General features: G+C 46.3%; 2 protein-coding genes across 3 annotated transcripts; one reads left to right on the forward strand and one right to left on the reverse strand.

The window, feature by feature from the left end:
• Positions 1 to 483: 483 nt before the first annotated feature.
• Positions 484 to 23787, forward strand: LOC135907346 (translocator protein-like). Of its 2 annotated transcripts, XM_065439032.1 has the most exons (6): positions 484 to 646; positions 1378 to 1571; positions 4285 to 4308; positions 5052 to 5153; positions 21673 to 21873; positions 23367 to 23787. In XM_065439032.1, exons 2-6 carry the CDS (start codon positions 1455 to 1457, stop codon positions 23541 to 23543), a joined length of 621 nt encoding a protein of 206 aa, XP_065295104.1. In that variant the 5' UTR covers positions 484 to 646; positions 1378 to 1454; the 3' UTR covers positions 23544 to 23787. The 2 variants fall into 2 exon arrangements, with proteins under 2 accessions (XP_065295104.1, XP_065295105.1); XM_065439033.1 differs by lacking the exon at positions 4285 to 4308.
• On the reverse strand, positions 10527 to 12440 carry LOC135907391 (juvenile hormone acid O-methyltransferase-like). The gene has a single exon (XM_065439082.1). The coding sequence runs from the start codon at positions 12125 to 12127 to the stop codon at positions 11165 to 11167; it is 963 nt and encodes a 320-aa protein (XP_065295154.1). The 5' UTR covers positions 12128 to 12440; the 3' UTR covers positions 10527 to 11164.
• Positions 23788 to 24120: the final 333 nt, after the last annotated feature.

Raw genomic sequence — 24120 nt, forward strand, 5'->3', positions numbered from 1 at the left:
ATTCTACAAATTACCACTATCATTGCTCTAGAGCAATAGAGCATTACCTCCGCCCTTCTCCCTCCCCCCTCAGCAGTTGTGCTGGTTTTCAACAACTTCGCTGGACGTCCACGTATATGGTATAGGTAAAATTTGCCTATGCCTATACTTGTACTTATAGGTATAGGTTAATTTTGCTTTGTACCTAGATGATCGATTTCATAAGATCCGGCATTGTGAGTCGACTTTAGCAGTAAAAGAAAATATCTCACATGTGTTTTCCGACATTATTACTTGCTCAATATTGTCCTTTTAAGTATCAAGAGTATGTTAACTGCAGAGTTTCCACAGCCCTGAATATGTGTCACTGCTCCTTCGAGTTTCACGGTTTGTGAGCACGAAATGCGGAGTTTAAGGGCCGATAGACGAAGTAGAAAGGTAAACAGTAACAATAATAAATGAGAGAGTGAGCCTAGGGAGCTCATCAAAATCATCCATCGCTGCAATCATGGAAGATGAAGAAGAGGAATCGGAAGAGCCATGGCGGGGTAGACGTCAGCCGATGGCCAAATTTCTGGCCATCGTTACCATGAGTGGACCAGAATAACCGGCCAAGCATCACCGTGGGACCACCGAGCAAGAAGGGCTACCCGCAAGGCACCACCACGTAGGTCAATCCAGCACTGCGTTCCCAAGCAGCTGTGGGCGCGACATGTGGACCATGGCTTCACCGCGTAGTCAAACATGGCGGCGCCCACAAGACCGCTGGGAAAAGGGTCTATTGCAAGCGCCGGAACGTGCATGCACTTGGGCTCCCCGCGCTTCTCACTGCACACGCTGCGCCGCCTAGCGCCGCCGCCGCAAAGTCCGCGCATGTGGAACGGGTTCTATTCCGCCGAGCACCTGATAAATTTAGAGGATTTTTTGCTTCTTTGAAGACGGCACATACGCAGTGACACATGGCCATTAATGCAAATTGGAGTCGAGTTTACTGGAAAATGGCACATACCTATATTCATATCTTAAGAACCCAACAAACACTGACACCAAAGACAACATAGGGGAAATTACTTGTGCTTAATAAATGAAATAAAGAAACGATGAATTAATGGATATGAAAGTGGATCAAAAGACAGCTTGCCGCAGGTGGGGAACGATCCCACAACCTTCGCATTTGGAAGAGCATCGCGCGAGACAGACAGACAGACAGACAGACAGACGTGTAGGCAGATATGGACAGATTGATTGACTGATTGAGTGATTGATTGATTATTGCTTATGTTCACCGGTGTAACGGGCTAATTCGACCGAAAGAAGTACCATGTCGTCAACTTACATTGATAAGCTTCTGCTCCTACAAATCAATTAGCAGTGTCTGTACCCCCACACGTGTCCCAGATTCATGGGCCCGCAGCGGCATTCCTGCTGAAAGATCTACACCGATTGGGAGGACTGTCGTTACGACACCGGACAAGATGAAGTTCGGATTCGTCGAACTGCCCAGACAGCGACCTCACCATTCGGCGCCAAAGATCTCGGCTGCCAGTCCAGGCGGTGCTGAAGGGTGTGGCGATGCGTGCCCCATCACACCGGTAGGTAACGTTCCTCAAGGTTTGAGGTTTATCGATCACTTTCACGCAACCCTAAATTGCGCGAAAAACGTTCGTGTCTGTAACGCCGTCTAACGAGACAACTACTAATATGCGGAGGGCACGCCACAAGGCGCTGCCACGTGATCTCAACCACCTAGCAATACACAAAGAATCGGCGTGAAAAGCAATACTGCAGTTAAACGTGCCAAACTTGAAAAGTGTGCACGCCCTTCAGATTGAAAAAAAAGACCAGTGATTGAAATTGATTGATTGAAATTTATTGAAACTGATTGAAATTGATAAGCCCGAAAAGCAAAGCATCGATAGAGATAGCAACGATGTAAGATTCTTAGATTTATCGGCTATATGAACTCAACCTTCGCTTACTAATTAACTTAACAAGCGTGATTGCACGCGTGCGCTAGCAAGTTTTGACATACATACATACATACATACATACATACATACATACATACACATTTACTTTTCCTGAATTTAGCGACGTCTGTTTAAAGTACACGCATTTTTTCTTATCTACTTTGCTTGTCTATTTCCCCATCAGTCACGAATTATGATTCTGATACACGCGCGGAAATTTCATCCCAATGCCTTGCCGATTCAATAAAAAAATCAACGTAGTACCCTGGCGATACGCATTCAGCCGGTGTCTTTGGATGCATTTACTTGGCAGCACAACCTCTGCATTTACACTTCGACACCGGCGAGGAGCTCTAAGGCCTTCAACAGTCAGGCTGCCAGATGTCCTGCCACATGAATTCGAAGTAGTGACACTCTTGCGCCTTTAATGCTGTTGCAAAAACCCGCCGTGGTTGCTCAGTGGCTATGGTGTTGGGCTGCTGAGCACGAGGTCGCGGGATCGAATCCCGGCCACGGCGGCCGCATTTCGATGGGGGCGAAATGCGAAAACACCCGTGTGCTTAGATTTAGGTGCACATTAAAGAACCCCAGGTGGTCAAAATTTCCGGAGTCCTCCACTACGGCGTGCCTCATAATCAGAAAGTGGTTTTGGCACGTAAAGCCCCAAATATTATTATTATTATAATGCTGTTGCAAAGGTTCGAGCATTACCGCCGGCTCTGTTAGACGAGACAATCGCTGTGAACCGTGAGCCTCGCCACGTCGTGTTACTAACCTGTCCTTGGTCACCGTTAGCGGCAGGTCGCGCCTATAACTGTGCCCTGATGTTACAGTGGCAACATGCTTAAATTAAATTATAGGGTTTTACGAGCCAAAACCACTTTCTGATTATGAGGCACGCCTTATAGTGGAGGACTCCGGAAATTTCGACCGCCTGGGGTTATTTAACGTGTACCCAAATCTAAGCGCACGGATGTTTTCGCATTTCGTCCCCGTCGAAATGCGGCCGCCGTCGCCGGGATTCGATTCCGCGACCTCGTGCTCAGTATAGCCTAACACCACAGCCACTGAGCAACCACAGCGCGTAGGCAACATGCTTGGCGTATGTGTGTTGGCCACAGATGACGAGCTGCTTTGCTGGGGCATACTGAAAATTCACGCTGACCAAATTGCTGCCAGGCCGAAGTTAATGGCCACCACGAACTAAGCAACGTCTTGCGAGGTCCGGCAGCCACGTAGGCCTATTTCCCGTAAGTCAACTTGCAAATAGACCAGCGAAGGGGAGTGGCATCAAAGAAGGCTGCTTTGTCGAGGCCAGCTGCTTCCCTATATCCCTATATAGGGAATCCTTTCATATATATAGGGAAGCCTTCCCTATATAGTCAGTTACTTTCCTCCATGCCTGCATGCGTATAACCATTTACGAAACACATGACGCAAGCATGATCAGCACCGCCGCTGGCGCCATCTCGTAACGCTGAGTTCAGCCAAAGCGCGGCTTATGTGTCACTCAGTCACTGGTGCTACACATTCATCGTAATGACTCATCTTGATTCACTGATTCAATGATTCATTCAAATTAGTGATTGGTGTGTTCGATTAAACCCATCAAATTAAATTGGACTCGATAATTATTTCTTTTAATGGAAAACTGTGTTTAATTCAATACCCGAAATGGGGTCCTTAAGGAAATGATAAGTGATGATGATGAGTCGCCAACGCTTAAAGCACAAGTGCGCATAAGGCTATATTTATTCAAGAGCATTAATTACGATGTAATTATTGCCTGCGTACGCACTTATATTACTCATTGTCCCGCTGAACTCTTCTTGAATTCCTTAAGGAGAGCGGTAAATTAATCGGTCACTGGCGTGACGTCACCTGAACTCAAACGAGGCACACACCCATATTTTCGCGCATAACCTATCACCGAAACTCCGTTAAACCGGACGAGACATTGAGTTAACTTCGTTGCTTCGAAGTTTTCAGCGCTTTGGGTCCTATGAAAATGTGCCGGAGAATCGAAAGTACGATTTCGCAAAAAAAATTTGTTAAATCGGGTTGCGTTAAATTGAGGTTAGACTATCACCTTTTTATATTTTCTTTGAGAGGAACAACGTGAAAAATGGTGCATAAGGAGAACGAAAAAGGTTCTAAGGCATATTAGGTATCTTGGTATATGTACAACAAAATTTATACTGGGGTAAATGAGCTGAAACATCATTTGTGTCAATGGGACACCCACCCACTAGGTAAAATATTACAAACATTGATATTTTAAAAATAAGTTCGAAAGGCTTGCGGCTTTGGAAAATCCATTTTCGAACTCTTTCAGGGCATAAAGCAAGATTGTGGCCCGGTAAGTCGCGAAATATTGCCTTTTTTTTCATTCAAAAGGAACGTGTTCTACTTAAATCGACTCAGCGCTTGCCTGCTTTGAAACGCTTCATCGTTCGGCATGAAAGAGTGGACAGTTCTGAAACTTGCTCTGAAACACGAACGCTATATCAAAACAAGGTTGCGATTTGGCACCTCAGCGCAACGAGTCGCTCAAAAGCAGTACGCACAGCAAATTATAGTCTTATCTTCATATCTCCATTTGGTGTACCTCTCGAACCAGTCGTTACGCTACGGGCCGCCAATTTTCCGAGAGCGCAGCAAATAATTACTCTACCTTGTTATTGCAACCAGCTCAAAACGCGCACCATGTGCGACGTGACTTTGGACAGGAAGCAGGACACTTTTTCGCGTAATCCAAACTGATGCACAAGAGCCAAAAGCGAAAGGCATACTCCCGCATGATGCAGATGAGGTTTATATCTTGACAGTTTCTTGTTCGTCGCAAAGAAACTGCGGCCTGAAGAACGGTCTCGCAAGAAGTAGAGATTTTGAAGTCCCGAAAGCTCTCGAATGCGTTTTTTTTTTTCGTGCCACTGCAAGAAATACCGATGGTCACGGAACTAAAATGGGCATGTTATAACTTTCACTATAATTAGAACCACGCAGTTAACTGCGCGTGAAAGAATAGCCTAATTCGCAAGGCTTATCCAGGGAGGTTTCAATTTTTAAACCTTCTTGCGGCTTATCACTTCGCCTTCGCAGCTGAGGAAGTACAGCGTTCCGGTGGGCATCACGCTGATTCCGAGCATCGGGGGCGCCGTCTGTTCCCTCTACCTTCGCAAAGAGCACCGACACTGGTACGAGGTACGGCGACCAAAACTGATCGATCGATCGATCGATTGATTGATTGATTGATTGACTGATTGAGCACCGACACTGGTACGATGTACGACGACCAAAACTGATTGATTTATTGATTGATTGATTGATTGATTGATTGATTGATTGATTGATTGATTGATTGATTGATTCGCTCAGTATCAGTAAGCCAGAAAGGACTCAGTATTTGGAGGACGCTTAAGCTTCGCCTTTAAAGAGTGGAACGCGATAGCGTTCAAGTACCCCAAACTGCTTTTCATGCTTTCCGGCAACTGCAGCTCATGTAAGCGTAGCGTTTACCGGGAAACGCTGGCTGCGAACGCTATGCGTGAAGGCGAGCTTTCTGGTAGAAACGCGGCCTCTTGCGTGGGTCGATCTCCTGTTATTGTTTCGCACTTTTAATACTTCAGTCTGCGAAGAGGTAACATAAAGGACATGCGCTGTAGATGTTTTTTTTTTCATTACATTTATTTGTGGACGCCTTTCTCAAAATTCCTAGGAATAACTTTGTGAAGAATGAAAGACAAGATGTGAGCAACTTTGGTGGTAGAGAAGTGGTTGGGTATGCGTGGCGCGGAATTTGGTTTGATGGAATGTATAGATTGAATGCATAATGAATAGTAACATTATGACGTCGAAAAACTAGAATCAGTGCAGAAAAAGGCAGTGCGTTTTGTATGTAGGAGATATCACAAGGAATTTTCGCCGCCTAACCATAGAGAAAGAAATTCAACAAGAGGGGACACTCTTCAAAAACTGGCAACAGGAAACACGTCACGCCTAGTTTCAACAACGTCCGTTAGTTGACGCGAGCATCAGAAAAAAAGAATGTGAAATAAACTTCCAGACAACGTTTTATTTTTTTTATTCCTTCCCACTAAAAGTGAAAAAGTTTTGCGTGTGAATGAACTTATACTTTGCAACTTTTTGTTGCGTTGCCTAGCAACAAGCTAGCGGCACGCCAGACGCGCGTGCATACGTCATGCGCCAGACAAGCCGCATGAGTGAGCGAGGGTGGTCGTACGTGCGAAGCTCGCGTGCTCGGCGACGCGTCTGTTTTGGATATAGCCCATTTTTTGGGGGCTCCCGGCCTTCTCTATGCTTCTCTTGCGTGTCGTCTGCATTTCCACACGGCACCACTGCACTACTGGACTACGGCAAGGTGAGAAATTGTGTTTGACAATGTGCGGCGCATTTTAATCACATTTAGGCTTAGTTCGAGTGGCGCAGTTAGCGAAAAACAGCACCGCTGTTCTGGCGCAGTTAATTTGAGTTACTGCCTCGTCCTGGGAGATGTTTGCGACGATTTCTATGAGCCGCAACATTACTGTAACTTATTTTGGTAGTATTTGGGTACGCTTGCCGCGCCCGGCTTATTGACGCAGTAAGCGAAAACCGGCTCGGCCGTGTGACGCATTTGCGCGTGTGCATGCGTGCACTACGTCGTAGCGCCTGAGAAAGACAAGTTTTCGCGCATTCTGTGGCCCCCAACATTATTGTAACTAACGTCGTTATATTTGGGGTAGTTTAGAAGCACAGTTGCCGCGCCCGGCTTATTGACGCAGTTACCGAAAAGCAGCTCGGCTGTGTGCCGCAGTTTCGCGTGTATTGAATCTTACTGGTAGAAGTTCGTGACGCATTCTCTGACCCGAAAAAAAGTATTGTAAATTATTTGGTAACTTTTTGGGATACCTTGAGGCTTGCTCGCCGCGCCTGGGGTTGTGAAGCTGTTAGCGAAAAAAGCAAGCCGCGGCCACAGTGAGTTAGTTTTGCGTGTACTGAATTTTAGTGGGACAAGTTTGTGACGCATTTTATAGCCCTGCACCAACATATACATTATTGCGGTACTCACGCTTCTCGAAAACGCGACGAGCGATTGCCGAGAGTGATAACACGGGAGTGTTGCATGCGCCAGCAGGACGCGTAAAAGATAACACGGAGGAGCTCAAGAACATGACATTTATGTATTCTGAGCGACTGAAAACAGGCTTTGCACCGACGAGTCTGACTTGAGTGCGATTAGAAGGCATTCTGCGAGCGTGTAACATGGTCTGGCGTAGCCTGTCTTGTAGCTACCTTTGTGTACTTGGCGTACCATCGTGTCGGCCGATGCCAAGTTGTTTTGGAAACGAGCAGTCGGCCGTGTATTTGTGCAGTTAAAGTGCAGAAAATAATGCCCGGGAAAGGAGGGGTGCTTGAAAATCGGATGTTCAGATTTTATGGCATTGTTTCGAATGAGTCTTTGCTGCGAAATGTACGTAAAATTGAATTTATCTGTAATGCCGCTCATTCACCACTTACGCACGTTTCGCCTCTACATGCAATACTCCTGTTAGGTCAATATACGGAAATCATACATGCTTGTAATTTACTTTCTTTCAGCTGATGGCATCCGGTGGAGCATCGTACGGCAATGACTGCTGCTTACCTGGTGCCACAACTTTGGATGAATGCAGAAGAAGCCCGGAAGGAGCATTTATATAGAGCAAAATAAACATTCCATCATTTCAGAAGACGTCTTTCGTTTTCTTTATGAAATTGCACCTGACAGATTCGGCGCAGTCTTGTAAAGGTCAATCGCAATCGTTTCTACTTAAAACGATTCCACGCGAGGTTCAGCAGAAGCGAAAAAAAAAAATGAATGCCGTGCCGAGCAGCGGAGCCGGCGCGGCGTGTACCAACTGGTTTTCAAAACGCGCGCGCCAAGAACCGAAACCGGAAGAAGTCAACAACATCCGCTTGGTGTGCTACAGTCAATTCGGCCGCTGGGCTCTATGGGAGTGTCCGCTCTTGTTGAAATTTCTTTCTCTATGGCCTAACTCTCTTCCCCTACTTGGTCTCACTCCTTTTGCAGAGCGTCGCAAACTTGAATGCCTAAAATTCCTTCACACGTTGATCAATTCTCCTCGCCTCTCCTCTCTAGATAACTACTTGACTTTTTTGCAAACACTCATGTACGAGGAGTCACCATACTATAAATATCTCAACCTTTTCGTTTGTCCGCACTGATTCCTTTAAACACAGTTTTTTTTTCATCGAAAATCGAATTCATCGAATTCATTACCGGGTAACATCCGTTACCACTGAAACAACCACTGAAACAATTCACGCAAGCTTGTTTATAAATGTTGTATGTTTCTTATTCGTCCCACTCCTGCAATAGCCTCATTGAGGCTGCAGTATGTACAAATAAAATAAAATAAATAAATAAATAAATAAATAAATAAATAAATAAATAAATAAATATGCTTTTTGTCGAAGCGACGTTCAACGCCGACGCGAGACGCCGACGCCAACGCCGGATTTTCGGCGACACGGCCTTCTTAACGCTATCGCGTTAAAAACGAGATAGGGATGGCGACATCGCCTTCACGTTCCTTCAACAACTCCCTGTGAGGTCATAAATTTTGAAAGTCACGTGCTCGGGCCTGACCCATTGTTTATCGATAAGGATGGACACCACTGTATTTTAGAAGTGAAAGAAAAAAGACTGAAATCGAAAAGACTGAAAAAGACTGAAATTTATACTCTTTAAGCCGAGGTATTTCCTGGCCCTGTGTTGCCACTGTCTGTTCATTGTTTTCATTGAATACCATAACACCTGACTTTCTAACACTAAATTTCAAACCTAAATCCTCGCCTTCATGTCCACGGATATTAGCCAGACGTTGCAAATCACTTTATGTAGCAACACAATATCGAAACAATATCAATGGCGCCTCCAGAGGCGCCATTGATAGCCACCTAGCGGGCGCTTCCAACAATACGCTCAGGAGCAGTGGCAGACGACAACCCTTTGTAGCAAGAATGGCCGAAGTTCGCGGCGGCGATTTCGCCTTTGTTCGGGTGCTAGACTGCTTCTTCTGCGATGACAGCTGCAGGGAGCGAAGACGCTGGCTTCTTTGGGAACGCCCATGAACACAACGTTACCGGTGTTTAGGACAACTCGATCCACATACGTGCCAAGTGCGTCCCACAGACAAACGCAATGAAACCCATTTACAAGAAGTGGAGCTCATGTTAACTAGCAGCTAGGTTTTGTTGAGTAATGTGATCCCTCGATCGCTTTATTTTAATTCGACCTTTGCAGTAATACTGCTTCTGTACCTCAGTAATAGGCACACGTCGTTAGTGCAGACTTATATATCAAACAAATCAGCACGGTGCGATGTCTGCACATATCGTAGTGATCTCTTTGCCGATGAATGCATGTGACATCGCCGCACAAGTGCCGTCGAAGTCGCCTCAAGAAGAGTAACTGCGAATTTATAGACGGAAACGCGTACGCTATTCAACGAAGTCACCGAACGCGCGGCTTAATGAGAGCGAGAGTTAGCGCTGCACCACCGATGCAATTCTGCTGCCGTTTACGCTGCAGTTCTCGCAATTTTAAGTTCCCTAAGGGAGCTTATTGGAAACTTACAAAGCGAAAGTTTCACCAACTTTTCGGAGTTTGCTTCTTTCTCGAATGTTACTAGAGAGAGATGCCACATCATATATTTAAAGGCAGAGCAGCGCCAGCCAAAGTGGGTGGGCGCTGGCGGCAATTAAGGCCGGGTTAAGTCCTCTGCGGCGTAAATATAATGAGAAAGAATTAAGCTGAGTACGAAATTCCCATGCAAAAAGAAACTACGTTTTTCTACCTATTTCTTAACTTCCTATTTTCTCAACACATTTCTGAAGAAACCACAATGGCTGTGTTCTAATAGCCGCCGTAGACGGCCAAGCGGACTTAAGTCTTAGCATCTTAAGTCTCGTTCCAATTCTCACGAAGACGTCGAACTAGACAGCTTCGCGAAGACAGCATCGAAGTCAAAAACGATGCAGGCTACTTTGCTGTCCAAACAAGATGGCGACTGAGCAGGACGCTTGGAAAGCCGACAGGAAAGTTGTCCGCGCACAAGGAAACGTAGACACGCTATCATACGTCCTTATTGTGTGCTTCGTAAGCTCGCAGGCGCAAATACTTAAAATGCAGAAATAATGTGTGCGTTTCTGAACTTTTTCTTGTTGTCGCGAGGTGGCGTCACGGCGCAGAAACGTCTTCCATATACGTCTTCCAGACGTCTAGAAACGCATTCCATTACATCGTCTCGAAGCTGTCTCGGCTCTCTTTTTAGCTGTCTACGCAGACTGTCTCCGATGCTGGCCATAACGGAAACAACCAATATCTCAGATGTTCTCGAGTGAAAGAATAAAGCTGTTAAGGAAGAAGCAAACAGCGTGATTTAGACCCTTGACAAACGAGGCAGAGTGAAAACATCGCACTTCGAAAAAAAAAAATCAACAGTCATGCATGAAGCAACTAGTAGCAGTTAAACATGCGCGAAACCATAATATAGATGCCAAAACATGAAGTGCGTAAGAACAGGTGCGAGGATTTACTGGGCTGCATAAAACCAACAATTTCAGTTCTTGCTAACTTCAGCTACGTAGCTTTAACTTGGAACACGATCACGATGCATGCGTGCAGTCCTGCTACATAGCTAGCGCGACGCGGTAAAGAAGCGGCAAACGGCATACAGAACTTTAGCGAAATACCTTTAAACCGCACGCTACGCTGCAGACGAACTATGCCGCTTACCCGTCTAAATATGATCGAGTGAGAAAAAAAATTCCGATACGACAAAAGAAAGCATGAGAACAAGAAATTTCCCGCCGAGCAAAGGCGACCCATTGCAACCGTTGCTTCCGCTGATGAGGCTTTGCGGGGAATGATTAGAACCGTATCGCCGGGACGTCTCTTGCCGGTATTTGAGCACCTCATCGTGCAGCAATTCCTGTTGACATTTATAGAAGCCTTGACCACACCACACATGCGAGGGATTTTGCTTATTTTGCTCTGAAAACGGGAATTAGACATAGAAGCACCATCAACGGCGCAGAAATATACGAAACGCGGCTGCCTGCTTTCCCGAGCACACTGCGCAAGATCGCCACCAGTGGCGCGTCCATCGGCGCACACTACGCGTATGCGTCTATATCGCGCGTCAACGTCAGCGACGACACGGTTTCTGCGTATGGACCACGATGACGCTGAGCCTCAGACGGACTCCTTCGGGCGTCGCGCTCGTGGCTTCCCGGAGCACAGACCTGCAGACGTCGAGGAAAGCACCGCGCTTCTCTTCGGGCACCTGGGCGTCCAGTCTGAAGAACGGGACGTAGCAATCAAGCCAGCTGTCCAAGTCGGGCATCGTCCAGAAGATGTCGTGCATGCGGCACGACACAAGCTCCATTCCGGCGGCGCCGATCGCCAGCTGCTCTTCGCTCGCTATCCTCTCCTCGGGTATCGGCGTGCCGTAGCAGAATCGCTCCGAGAACACGTGCTTCGGATCGGGCAGGAAGGCCTTCCACTCTTCGGTGTTGAAAAGCCGGTACCACACGTCGGTGATCGCGGAACCCGTGAATGACAGCGTGAGAAACTCGCCGCCGTCCTTCAAGCACAAGAACACGTTGCGGTACGCCTGCTCCAGGTTTCGCACGTAGTGGAAGGCCATGAACGAGTACACGCGGTCGAACGGACCGTACTTGTCCACGATACGTTCGGCGTCGTTGTCGCCGCATTCGATGTCCAGGACGTCGTAGACGACGTCCTGGTCGCCTCCGAAGTGTTCGCGGGCGTAGGCCACCATGGCCGCCGACTTGTCCGTGGCCACCAGGCGGCGGCAAGGACGCAGTCGAGGGAGTAGAGCTTCGGTCGTGAAGTTCCCGGGTCCGCATCCGACGTCCAGGTGCTGGAAGTCTTCGGCGGCCGGCCGCCTGAACCGGACGCTGTCCAGGGCGTTGAGGTTGTCCCGGTAGTTGTGCTTTTTGATCCACAGGAACGTCTCCGGGTCGCTTTCGTTGCCAGGGTCGCTGTCGCCGCCGCTGCTTTTACTGCTCCTGGTGGACGGTGCGAAGGCTACGACCCGCGCAGAGGAGAGCCTCCAGAATCGAGCCGTTCCCATTAGGCAGTTCATGGCGTCTTCGAGAACCGGCGGCAGTAAGTGAGATCCGGAGGAACGCCGAGCGCGGCGAGGTTGTTTGGCGACACGTTTGCGACCAGTCTATCTGCAGCAAGAGCACCTTGTACTTGACTTGGCTTTGTATGCCGTCACTCGTCGCACCCTCTGGTGGCGCTTGCGCCGCTGAACGTGGCTGTTTATGCATTTTTCGCGTCGATTTCAAGCCTCTTACGTCGTTCGCCGGCGTCGATTCAGCGGGCGGCCATAGCAGCGCTGTCTGTTGCGGTGGTCATGCATGGTTTATCTACTTCCTTCGCCGCCACTTTCACATTTCACCGGCTCAGCTGTTCGCCCATGTTTGGTTGCGCACGCCTGTTTGTGTGCCTGCCTCCAATTCTTGAACGTTTCTTTTCATTTTTTGTGAACTCCGGCAGGTCATCGGATACTCTCATCAAGCAATGAGAAGAACAGGTTGATAATTCATGCAAAGCGCAAGTGCTCGAAGAACAAAAAAGAAATGAAACCATAAAAAAGTGCAATTCTGTCTACCGAGGTGAAGAGAGATACAAAGAGATACAAACTTAAATGACAAGCTGGGGGTATTGTTTATCGCCTGGCTTGCTAGAGCAGAGGGACGTCCCTATCCCATTCTGCGAGAGCGAAGCAGGCGGCGTGCTTTTCGGCAGCTTGCATGACGTCTTCGAAGAATGCATGGGCATATATGGTGTTTTTGAAGCAACGCTTTTTACACGGAAGCATCATATGTTCCATGAGGCAGAAAAGCCAGCGTTTCCGCAACAAGTGCTAACAAAAATAATAATCATCAGTGAAGTCATCAGCGTCTTGTATGACGTCAGTATATAGAATTAAAGGCGGAACAAGTTAGAGTAAATAAATGAAATTATGGGGTTTTACGTGCCAATACCATGATTAGAGTAAGGTGACTTAAAGTGGAGTAAAGTGAATTAAGGTGAAGTAAGGTTGGATTAAGTTAATTCTGATAAAAAAACATATACAAAGTTGGATATGATATTGTACAGATTGAAGGAGGTCCCACAGTGGAAACACTGTAGGGAGACCTCCTATGACATGTTTATATGAAATGGAAAACTACTAAACAGCAGAAGCAGAGTAGTAAAAGACAGTTACTATAATATACGAGCTGTAACACAATTAATAATAAAATAATTAGGCAAGTAAATTATTTCAGTGATCAAACAATTCTTGTCAATGAATACATACTTATTATTCAGCAGAAAAACAATAAAGGACGGGTTATTTCATCTGCCATATTGTGTTATTGGTCACAACTAAGATGACGAAGCAAACGTTTAAATTATGACACGTAAGCACCAGCTTCAATATTGTAAGGCAAATAATTTCACGATTTAATTAAAAGAAAACCAACTCTTTGGATACCGTAGTTAGCGCGGACTTTTAGAAGCAAACAAATTTTATTCGTAGAAAAATGTGTGTAATGCGTATTGATAAGTCCTTGCATGAAAACAAATTTGACAAGGTGATGGTCTTTAATTGCTCGATATTTGAATATATAAACATTGAATTTCACAAGAATAATAATGCAGAGTATGTTAAGATTGCGCTGCAATTCTGAACATGTGATCGGCGATTTCTCTTAGTAAGAATACGGATGGCTTGATTTTGGACATGTTGTAAGGACGAAAGATGTTGGTGATAGTGTGGACCCCAGGAAGTGATGCAATAGTTTAGATGGCTATGAATGAATGCGTAATATAGACTAACCAGAGTGTGGTAAATTAAAATAGCACCTAGCTTCGAGTAGAATTGTAATCCCGTGTGAAGTTTTTCTTTGTAGTTCATGGATACGCAAGCTAAATTTTAAGCGTGAGCCAAGTTCAACACCAAGGAATTAACAATGGTTGGAAGAATAAATAGCTAGCAAATCAATAAAAATTATCAGAACTTGCGAATCAGTACTGGGTCTGGAACTGAATATTACGAACTTAGTTTTGGAAGAAATAATTAGAAGTTTCTTTTTAGCACACCAAGTAGAGATATTTATGAGATCAGTATTAGGGGTCATTATAATATTGTTTAAACAGTTACCCCAAAATATGAGTGGTGCCATTGACATATAGGATGCATTCTGTTGGCGAAGTTAGACATTTAGGTAGATGGTTAATATACAACAAAAGTAAAAGTGGACCATGAATTGAGCCTTGTGGAGCCCCGATGTTAACTGTTATTTTGTTAGAATAAACGACAGAAATGTAGATTATTTGCTCACGATCAGATAAGTAACTTCGAAAGACTTGCTATATTTGACGCCCGATATGGCTGCCTGAGGACGAAAAATGCAGCAGATTTGTGCAACCTTGCAGAATCACAGCCCAATTTTCAGTGAAGCTGTTTACTTGAAGCAGTTGCAATAAGAATTTGAACTGCCGCGGCCTGCTATTAAATCACTTACATTTAAATATTGCCCGTACATGACCGGTCCATTTGAAACCTTGCCCGCAAATAACGCTTTAGAGCACTTTTTTCAATATTTTTTTTACAAATTAAGTAATTCATCCACACATATTTTATATCGCCAGAACATTAGCCATGCCAAACCTATTTTTTTGTTGCCATTGATCTTGGTTTCGTTCACTGTTCTCCCAAGCCAGAGGAATTAATTCTGTGTTGTTCGTGAGAAACACCTAACATTGCGCATCGCTTAGATACGTAATCTATACCTAATGACGCTTACTCTACACACTTTGAATTTCGCCTACACATTACCCATAACCTGCTCCAGTTTCAAACAAATACAAACAAGGCGCCTTGTTTAGTTCACAGAGGACACTTGGGAAACCTCGTATAACACAAAAAAGAAAACATGAAAAAGAGGGCGCAGTGATTACTTGCAACGCTTCTAATTAGGCCTGCAGCGCTAAAGTTTCGCCACACAATGCACTTCAATGAACCCCCTCTTTCCGAAATACAAACATGGCGTAAACTAGAGTTATCTCGGGCAATTTACAAGCATAGCGCACACAGCTATTGACATTATCGATATTGAGATTCCAATTTTTTGTTTTTTTTTTTACAAAGGCTGCATTTAATGCACACGCATTTGACATAGCGATGCCCCCCTTTCCGATAAATTTGGTCTTTGTGGTATTTCTAATTCTGTTAGGGAAACGAGCTCAATTCTGCGCCGCTCTCACGCTCATACTGATGAAGGTTATTGCAAATGATGCAATTAACCCACACGCGCTTCAGATTGTGCTTCCTTTTCTACCATTACACAGTGCTTAATTCTCCAAAGGTAATCAAGATTCCTCGTTTATTTCACCGATGGTACCAGAAGAAGCTCAAATATTACACAAAAAAAACGAAAGAAAAGATGGTTCAATCATTATTTGTAACGCTGTTAAATGAGCAACGAACGTTACAACTTCGCAATACATTGGATGTACGTTGGCCTCAATTTCTACTGGATGTAGAGTTTGTATCACGTATAGTCCTCCGGAAATATTGGGAAATGTAGCTGATAACAGCCACGTGACACTTTCTGACACTTGTTTGATTTTTTTGTTCTTTTTTGCAAGAAGCCGTATCTGGTCTACAGGCATTCACATTCACAGACAGCTTTGCCATGGTGATCAGCCTCATGTTCATAAGTTTGAATTTGGTGGCCTTTGTAGTTACGCCACGGCGGCGCGGCCAATTTTGCGCGGCTCGAAAATGCACTCGTGACACTTCGGAGCACTGTCACAGGTAACTTATTGCAAAGCCCGCAATTAACCCACGCAATTCGGACTTCGCCCACGAATTACGCATAACGCGCTCCTTAACACCGGGAAAACCAACTACGAACTCCTTATAACGTATAAAAATAGGGGGAAAATGAGGGTTCAGCAATCATTTCCTAGGCATATAATTAGGCCAGTAACGTCAAAGTTCCGCCACGCATTAAACTTAGCATTTCTCTTGTTTTGACTAGATGCGCGTTTGGTGTCTTGCACGGCTGTTTCGGGAATCTGGGGAAACATTGCGGACAACCGCGGTATGGCACCCTGGAATGCTTGACTAAGTAACTTTCAACCTAGGAACAAAAGCCGTGAATACCATACACAGATTAAACATTTATCGTGCAGTGACCCACCGGATGCTTCCTACTTCAAGAAAATATAAACACCGTGCCGGACATTGTTTACCGATACCGGTGAACTATGGAAGACGAGTATTCAGCAATGATTTTGCAATCACGAAATTTACGTAGACACTTCAAACTTTCAGAATACGTGGCACACGGAGTGGCGCCCGTTTCAAGTAAATATGAAAGATCTTCCGTTTTTTTTTTCGGTCTTCACAGGAAAGTGACGTAATTTTTTTAAGCGTTTCTTATAAGGCCTCTAAAGGCGTCCCGAAAACAAGGATTTAACAATTTTCGTTTAACCCTTAATTGATGCACATACTTCAGAATTTGCCCGCATATACACTGCCCCTAACATTACCGATATTTCCTGAAGATATAAATTTCGTGAATGATAGTATTTTCTTTTTCTGGAAACCATGAAAGCTGGAAAATAACATTTTTGGGTGTTTCTACGCACTAACAGCTTTGATGTAAAACATACCGGAGCAAATATTCGTAGCACAGCACAGGTGTATCCTGCAGCGCCCCCCCCTCCCCCCAAACGTCTAGAGATAACTCAGCACATATCGTAATAGAATGCAAAGATATTCACCCCGCAGAAACCACATAGGAAACGTCCGCCTTCCAGAAGCGGTGGGATTCAAAGCAGATGGAAACATTAACTGAGGAGCAGGGAGAAGATCAATACAGCCGGGTTCGTTACAAGCATATGTAAGGGTTTTCAACGAAGACAGAAAATACCAAGAAGAGATAGGCAAAATGCTAGATTGTAATAAATGTAGTAAAACTTGATTAGCTCAAACAGCCTAGGTGACTGTATGTCCCCGTCGCGATTTAAAGGGGATTTCAATAGAAAGCCTCATCAGCAGCATTTGCATAGCGGCACTACTGTATCCATTCCCTGCAAATATTTTTGTATGTAGCTATTGTGGACATAAAATTCTTCGTATTTATAAGAAAGTTTGCGTTTCTGTAAGTTTATATGCAAGCCGCGTCGTGCTACTGTCTGTAGTTTTCAGAGAACCGTATTTTTACTTTCTTGCTACTTGTCGATACAGGCCTAGAGTTTCCTACAAAGATCACCAGAGGGAGCTGGCGCTAGTGTCTACAGCAGCTGCAAGCACGGTCGTAAAGCCATGGCGGCCGCGATGCATGTAAAAAGAAAGCAACTAAGAAGGAGCATTGCGCAACGCGATTGAAGCCAAGCGAGTAAGCCCAACATGTGATCGTCACGTCAGAGCGCGGTATATTTTAGTGATCCCGCTGTGCCGGTAAAGGGCGAAGCTTTCCAGCAAATCTCTCCATACACCTCTGAATAAATCCCTCCAAATCCCTCTAACTGACGTCACGTTAGGTCAGATTGAGTTAGGGTAGGGTATAACCTACCTAACCTAACCTCGACGACAATTTTTTTAAAGATTGTGTGCATCTGTAGTACAAATGCACTCTCGAGTATTCTCAATCATCGCATCTTCCCTATACTTAAGGAATTTCCACCGCATTTTCGGCAATACTCTGTTATATTCGAAGCAGACATGCTACACGCACAACTGGCGTAGTCCCGTTCCAGGCCCGTTCGTAGAACGAGCCGGGCCTAAGAGCACGTCTAGGACGATGCAATGATGTGTACAGTCGCGATCTATTTGAAGGTGATCGCTCGAGCGGTGACCGAAACTAGGAGCAGCGCCACATTACGTCATCGTCGTCAGTCGAGAGGGAAGCATCAGATAGCTCCCCCCTCTCTCTTTTGCTGTTCCATGAGCAGCTGTCACTCCAGTCACCCTTCACGAGACAACCTGCAAATTCATTTCGATTACCTTATCAGCTCTTGCACAAAGGCGTCAATGTTAGCCAAGGTATGAATGAGACATCGACGCACACAAATCATTGCCATGCAAGGGAAACAAACAAAAATGCGGCGTGTTAGTCTTGGGGGTGACGGTTGCAGCCTGGAAGAGCATAAAAGTGGAAGAAGGCAGCGAATTTTTATCTTCGCAGTTCCGAAATCGGCCGCTATGCTGCTTGGAAGGCCCGCCGGTAGATGCTCGCGCGATCCCCTTCAAATTGATCGCGACTGTACATACGGCTCGCGGTGGCAAAACAATGGACCACGTGCGTGAAACCAATGGACCGCGTGCGTGGTTTGGGTAATGGGCCTATATACCACAGCTTCAGCTGCTGCGTTCACGGTGCGTAACGCTGTTATATATGGACAATCCCGACGACCGCGTAGAGAGCGCATACGTCGACATCAACGCCGCCATTGCCTTCTGGAGCGCCGCTGTAAAGCGTTTGTTTTATTAGACACCAGGGCGGCGCATCGCGCATGTGTTTCTCATCCGTAGTTTTGGCGGAAGTTCGCGGCAGAGCGGTGGTGGTTACGCACCGTAAACTCTTTGATTGAGAGGACGGGTGCCCTCACGACTGCGGGCTGGCCGTGGATTTTGCAACGCTCGGCTTTTCGGGCTTGCGGTTGTTTTCTTTGCTTTGTTTTACTTCTTGCACGCGAGTCTGTGAGCGCATGCGTGACGCAGGGTGCACGTGGATAATCGTACAAAATGCGCTACACTCCGCTTCATGATTATTACTCACCACTGTGAAAGCTATACACGCAAGTAGTTCGGACATTGGAGTGATCACTCCGCGTCCGTTTTGCAGTGCGGTTGTATTTGATCAGCGACGCTTTCCACAAGCTAACTATACTTCAGATATTACAACTACAACTCGTGGAATTTTCGAACTCGTGGAACGTTTCATTCGTGCACGCTTACGCTGGCCGTATGCGATGCACTATGTTTTGGTCGCGAGTGCAAGCAGTTCGCAGTGGCCTCTGGTTAAGGAAACGTGTCACTCCGCTTGTTCGGTGGAGAATGGGTTGGAATCTGCGACGACTTCCGTATACTAATGACGTCAGACTTTGAGACATAAAGTATGTGTCTTACATTTCCATCATAGTACACAACACACATTGCTGCATCTTTTCATTCGTATATGGCGCACTAATTTTTGATCGCAAAAGCGAGAAGTCTCTCTAGCCGTCGTTGTGTCGCTTGCTATGAAACACAGTATGGAAACCACATACTCTGGCGCTAGTGCCTAGGGGAGCTGCCAAGTCACACTCACTGTGCTCGCACTGGACGCCGAGCCACATACCGTTGTACCGGCTGTTTTCCAATACTCCCCGTTAACGGCAAAGTAGACCTCTAAGCGGACAGCGGACATCTTAGGCCTCGTTCCAATTCTTATGAAGCCGTATCGCCGTAGCCTACCTTGCTGTCGAAACAAGACGGCGTCTGAGCAGGAAGCATGAAAACTCGACGGTATATGGAAACAGACGGTCGTCTGCGCACACACACAAAAAAAGTTACGTTTTCCTGCACACTTAATGTAAGTAACGTTGTGGTAATCATAGGCTCGCAGGCGCACAATTAAGGTACAGAAATGAGTGCTTTTGTTAGCTTTTTTTCTTCATCACCGAGAGGTGGAGTCGCGTTGCAGAGGCGCTTTCCCATCATCTTCTAGACGGTTTCAGAGGCGTTCCATTAGTTGGCTCGAAGCCACCCGTCTCCTTAGCTGTATAGTAGACTGTCTCTGATGCTGGCCATAATTGGAACAGATTCGTTGTGCCCGCTGACCCATGTGGTGTACATTTCGCATTCAAGACCGAAAAGCATTTTCTAATACTTTTGGTGAAGCGCTGAGGAAAAGAAACGACACAACCCATCTCATGATGACACTTCTAGTTAATGCGATCAGCACTGAAGCAGTGCAGCTACACATCGTATTGCCACGGCCGAAACGCGTCATATTTGAGCCGTGTACTAGAGTCGGGCTTCTCTCGCGCTTCTATGATGGTCGATGATGATATATTGGCATCCCCTTTGAAACTGGGCGGTGACAAACAGTCACCTTGCCTGCTTGAGTTATACCCGTGTCACACGGGCGATTGGAAGGCCTTCCAACCGATAGTCAGTTGACTCAATGGTCACGTTCGAGCTGCTACAAGGGCGGTCTCGAAGGCCGCCGAGTCAATAGTCTATCGAGTCAACGGAGCACCTTACAACTCCATCGAAATCTCGATCGCCTTTGAGCAACGGAAGCGGAAACAGCGCGAACATGCCCTCTCGTTCACAGTGCGCTCGTACTCAGGGTAAGAAAGAACAAATCAAACCAAAGTGATCTAAGAACACCGGTGACAGCGCCAACAGAAATGACGACGGAGTTTGCGCTGTTACCATTATGAATGTATACCAACTCGCCCAACTTTCCACTTTAATACAGTACGTATAACGCGTGACCAACACATTTCGGAGCCGCAGAGAAACTGCTCGGCACGCGCTCCACTCCACTGCTGGCGCAACCAATCACGCGCCTCTTTTCCTTTTTTTTTTCACACATGCGAATGCGGCTGAACCGGAGGAGCCATCGGCGTACAAGCAACAGAAAGACGGACGTGCGAATGAATCGGCTAACCACATACATCTTCGCTGTAAAAAAAATTACTTTGAAATCCGTGATGTCACTTGGATGTGGCGACGCTGAGGTTTAGGTGCGAAATTAAACAAAAATAGAACTCTGACCTTCATTTTCCCTTATAATATAATCAACCTATAATCGCGAAATCAGTGAAAATAAGGTCGTTCAAGAATACCCTGTATAAACAAACAACGTTTCTGCGTTGAGTGTCCCGAGTGTGTATTCAGCGGCTCCCAGCTCGGCCACTTCGGATTGGTCTCGTCGTGTCGATCACTTGTCTTGCCGTCTCTTTTTCCTTGCTCCTTCATTTCATGTGCTGGACAAAAAAAATTGTTAATTCTGCGGTTTCACGTGCCGGAACCACGATCCGATTATGAGGCACGCCGCAGTAGGGGGACTGCATGCGGATTCATTTCGGCCACGTGTAGTTCCTTAACCTGCACTCCAATGTACGACACGCGGGTCCTTCTTTCATCGTGCCCCCATCGGAATGTGGCCGTCACGACCGGCATCGAACCCGCGTCCTCAAACTCAACAGCGCAACGCCATAGCCGCTGAGCCTACCACGTTGAGGTGGACACCTACGAAGTAAAGCCCCTTAAACTTCGTAAAGTAGTGCCACGCTTTGAAGAATGCCGCCTCCTCCTCGCGCGCTCTGGCCGAGGCCGCGGCCGCGTCGCTATTGGCCTAATGGCATCACGTGGGCCCACTCGCCTTGCTTAAGCGCCATTTTTGCTCGAGAAGCGTCTACGGCGTGGCGAGGAGCGCATGTTGGGGCCGTTGCTACGCTCGAGCAATGTAGGTGGCGCCACGGTCGAGGAGGGAGCGCGAAAGGGAGGAGAAACGAGGAGAAGTGAAGGCGGAGGAGGAGAGTGGCACTACTTTACGAAGTTTAAGGGGCTTTACTACGAACTACGAAGTGTACCTGAGCACCTTCTGTCGGCTGTGTGTGCAGAACCTTCGCAAGCCCGTGTGGTGTCCCCGCCAGTGGCTCTTCTTCCCGGTGTTCAACGCGTGCTACGCCTCGATGGGCCTCGCCTCGTACATGGTGTACGTGCAGCAGGGCTCCAGGCTCGCGCTGCAGCTGTACGGCACGCAGCTGGCGCTCGCCTGGTGCTGGGTGCCGCTGCTCTTCGGACGCCGGATGCTTGGACTGGTGAGCGCCCTCTGTTACACGCTCCTCGTTCGATTCGCTCCAGTTTCGCTTGCCAGCTTTACCAAACACGGCCTCCGAGATTGCGAGACCTCGGAACGCCGGATCTCGGAGGCCAAGTTCTGGCCATAAAATTTTGTGCTGAAATAATTCGAAGTCTAGCGCTGCAGTCGTTCAGATACGCAACATACCGAGATGCCCAAGAGACGTTAGTGTATTGGCGAGAGAAAAAACGCAGACAGGAGAAGGGGCCGAGGTTATCACAGGTATAAGTAACTTCACGCAATGAAGCATGTAGGAAGGGTGCAAGATTACGATAGAGTAGGACGTAAGTAGCTTACGAAAGCTGACTGTGACATCTCGATTTAGAGGGGATACCACCAGAAATCATCATCATGGAAATGATTAGTACTTTCTCTAATCTCCGTGATTATGGTTTCAGACATGCTTGTTGCTTTATTCATTGCTTCTTGTCTTGAATTGTGGGCGTGAATTTCCAAGCAATCATACTTTTTCTAAAGGCGTGAAAGCAGCCTACGACTGCGCGCATGAATGATCATTGCGAATGGTTGGTCTTACAACGCATCATTTTCTTCAAGATTATCAATTTGCAATGCCGCATAGTCGTTTGAAGCCAAAAGGGGAGAAGTTTAGGCAAATGCATGCACTATCCACTATTCCGAAGGTAAATTCATGGGTACACTTCAATCTGTCTTTATTTCCCGAAAGGGCGATTTCTGCCGAAATATGCGTTTAAAGTTGATAAAATTAGTAACCTCAATTCCACAATTCTACTCGCAATGTTTATTTAACAGTGTGAATAACAATGTTTCATAAACGACACCTCCATTTTTTATAAAAACACGAATGAATTATTCTTCTAAGCACATGTGTTTTCTGCATATATTATATGTACTTTGTTTATTATCTCTTTTTTGTCCTTTGTTTTATTGCGTACAAATAAGAAGGCTTTAGTTTACCGTTTTGCGGCACGCATAAACAAACAGTTCAATTACCGCGCTGGCCGAACCCCCTGTATATTTGGAGTTTTCGTAGACAGTACACAGCTCCCGAGTTCCCTACAGTACGTTTTCTAGGAAAATCTACGCGCCTGTATAAAAAATGGCCAGGCTTAGCTTGGTTAAGGAAAGAATGCGTTGCATATTGCTCGAGTTGGGGCCCAGCTTTTCCTCCGGCTGTCGTGACGTCACGTCACGTGGTTGCGCTAAAGGTCAACGGTGGCTGCCCGGCCGCGCCCAAGGGCTGAACTGAGTGATTGCAATATGCAACGCATACAAGTAGAAGCAACTTAATAACAAACCTAGCAAACTTAAAAGAGAATAGACCCACATATGAGACGCGCAGCAATGAACAATGGCTCATACCCTTAATGGTGGCTGCCCGGCCGCGCCCAAGGGCTGAACTGAGTGATTGCAATATGCAACGCATAAAACAACTATTCTCCTTTTCTTATTAATTCCTTTCTCTCCTGCAAGGCCCTGGTGGACTCTGTGCTGCTGGCCGGTTTCTCCGGTGCGACGCTCTGGTGCTTCGCGCCCATTAGCGCCGGAGCCGCCGCCATTTTTGCGCCCACCTTCCTCTGGTCCGTGTACCTCGCGCTCACCTCCCTCTTCCTCTGGAGGCGAAATTCCATCGTCCTCAAGAACGGCTAAGAAGAACGAGAAATTCTGGACTTGTCGCTGCCTCCCCCCACCGTATATATATATATGGCGCAATTACCTGCGTTCATTCGATGTTGCTTACCCGGGAATGGGGCCCAAGATGAACGCAGATCGAGGAAAAGAAATTATTGTCATTTATTTGTTTCGAACGTACAGATTGTTTGGGTTCACTTTTGTGCTTTAACGAACGCTAAAGGGCGAAGAATAAAACTGTTGATGATGATGACGCAGAAGATGATGATGATGTGAGCATTCTTTTTTAAACGTGCTTGCGACAACATAGTACAACCAAGCTTATTCTTTAGAAATTTCTGTTGAATTGACGTCTTTAAATATATTTGTACTTTATTTTGAAGAATAACGACAGTTCCCAGGTGTCTCAGACAATTATTAAAAAAAATAAATGAAAGAACCGGCAACGTTTGCTGGTTAGGCGTTCTAGCTCCTATTTTGACGCACTTGAATATGCATACGTTGGCACCTTCTGGACTGCGAGAGATTTATGGTGTCGAAGTCCCTCGCCCAGAGGTTTCGAAGTTCCGACCCATAGACAGGTACCACAGACGGG

Source organism: Dermacentor albipictus, chromosome 10, assembly GCF_038994185.2.
Source record: "Dermacentor albipictus isolate Rhodes 1998 colony chromosome 10, USDA_Dalb.pri_finalv2, whole genome shotgun sequence".
NCBI lineage: Eukaryota > Metazoa > Arthropoda > Arachnida > Ixodida > Ixodidae > Dermacentor > Dermacentor albipictus.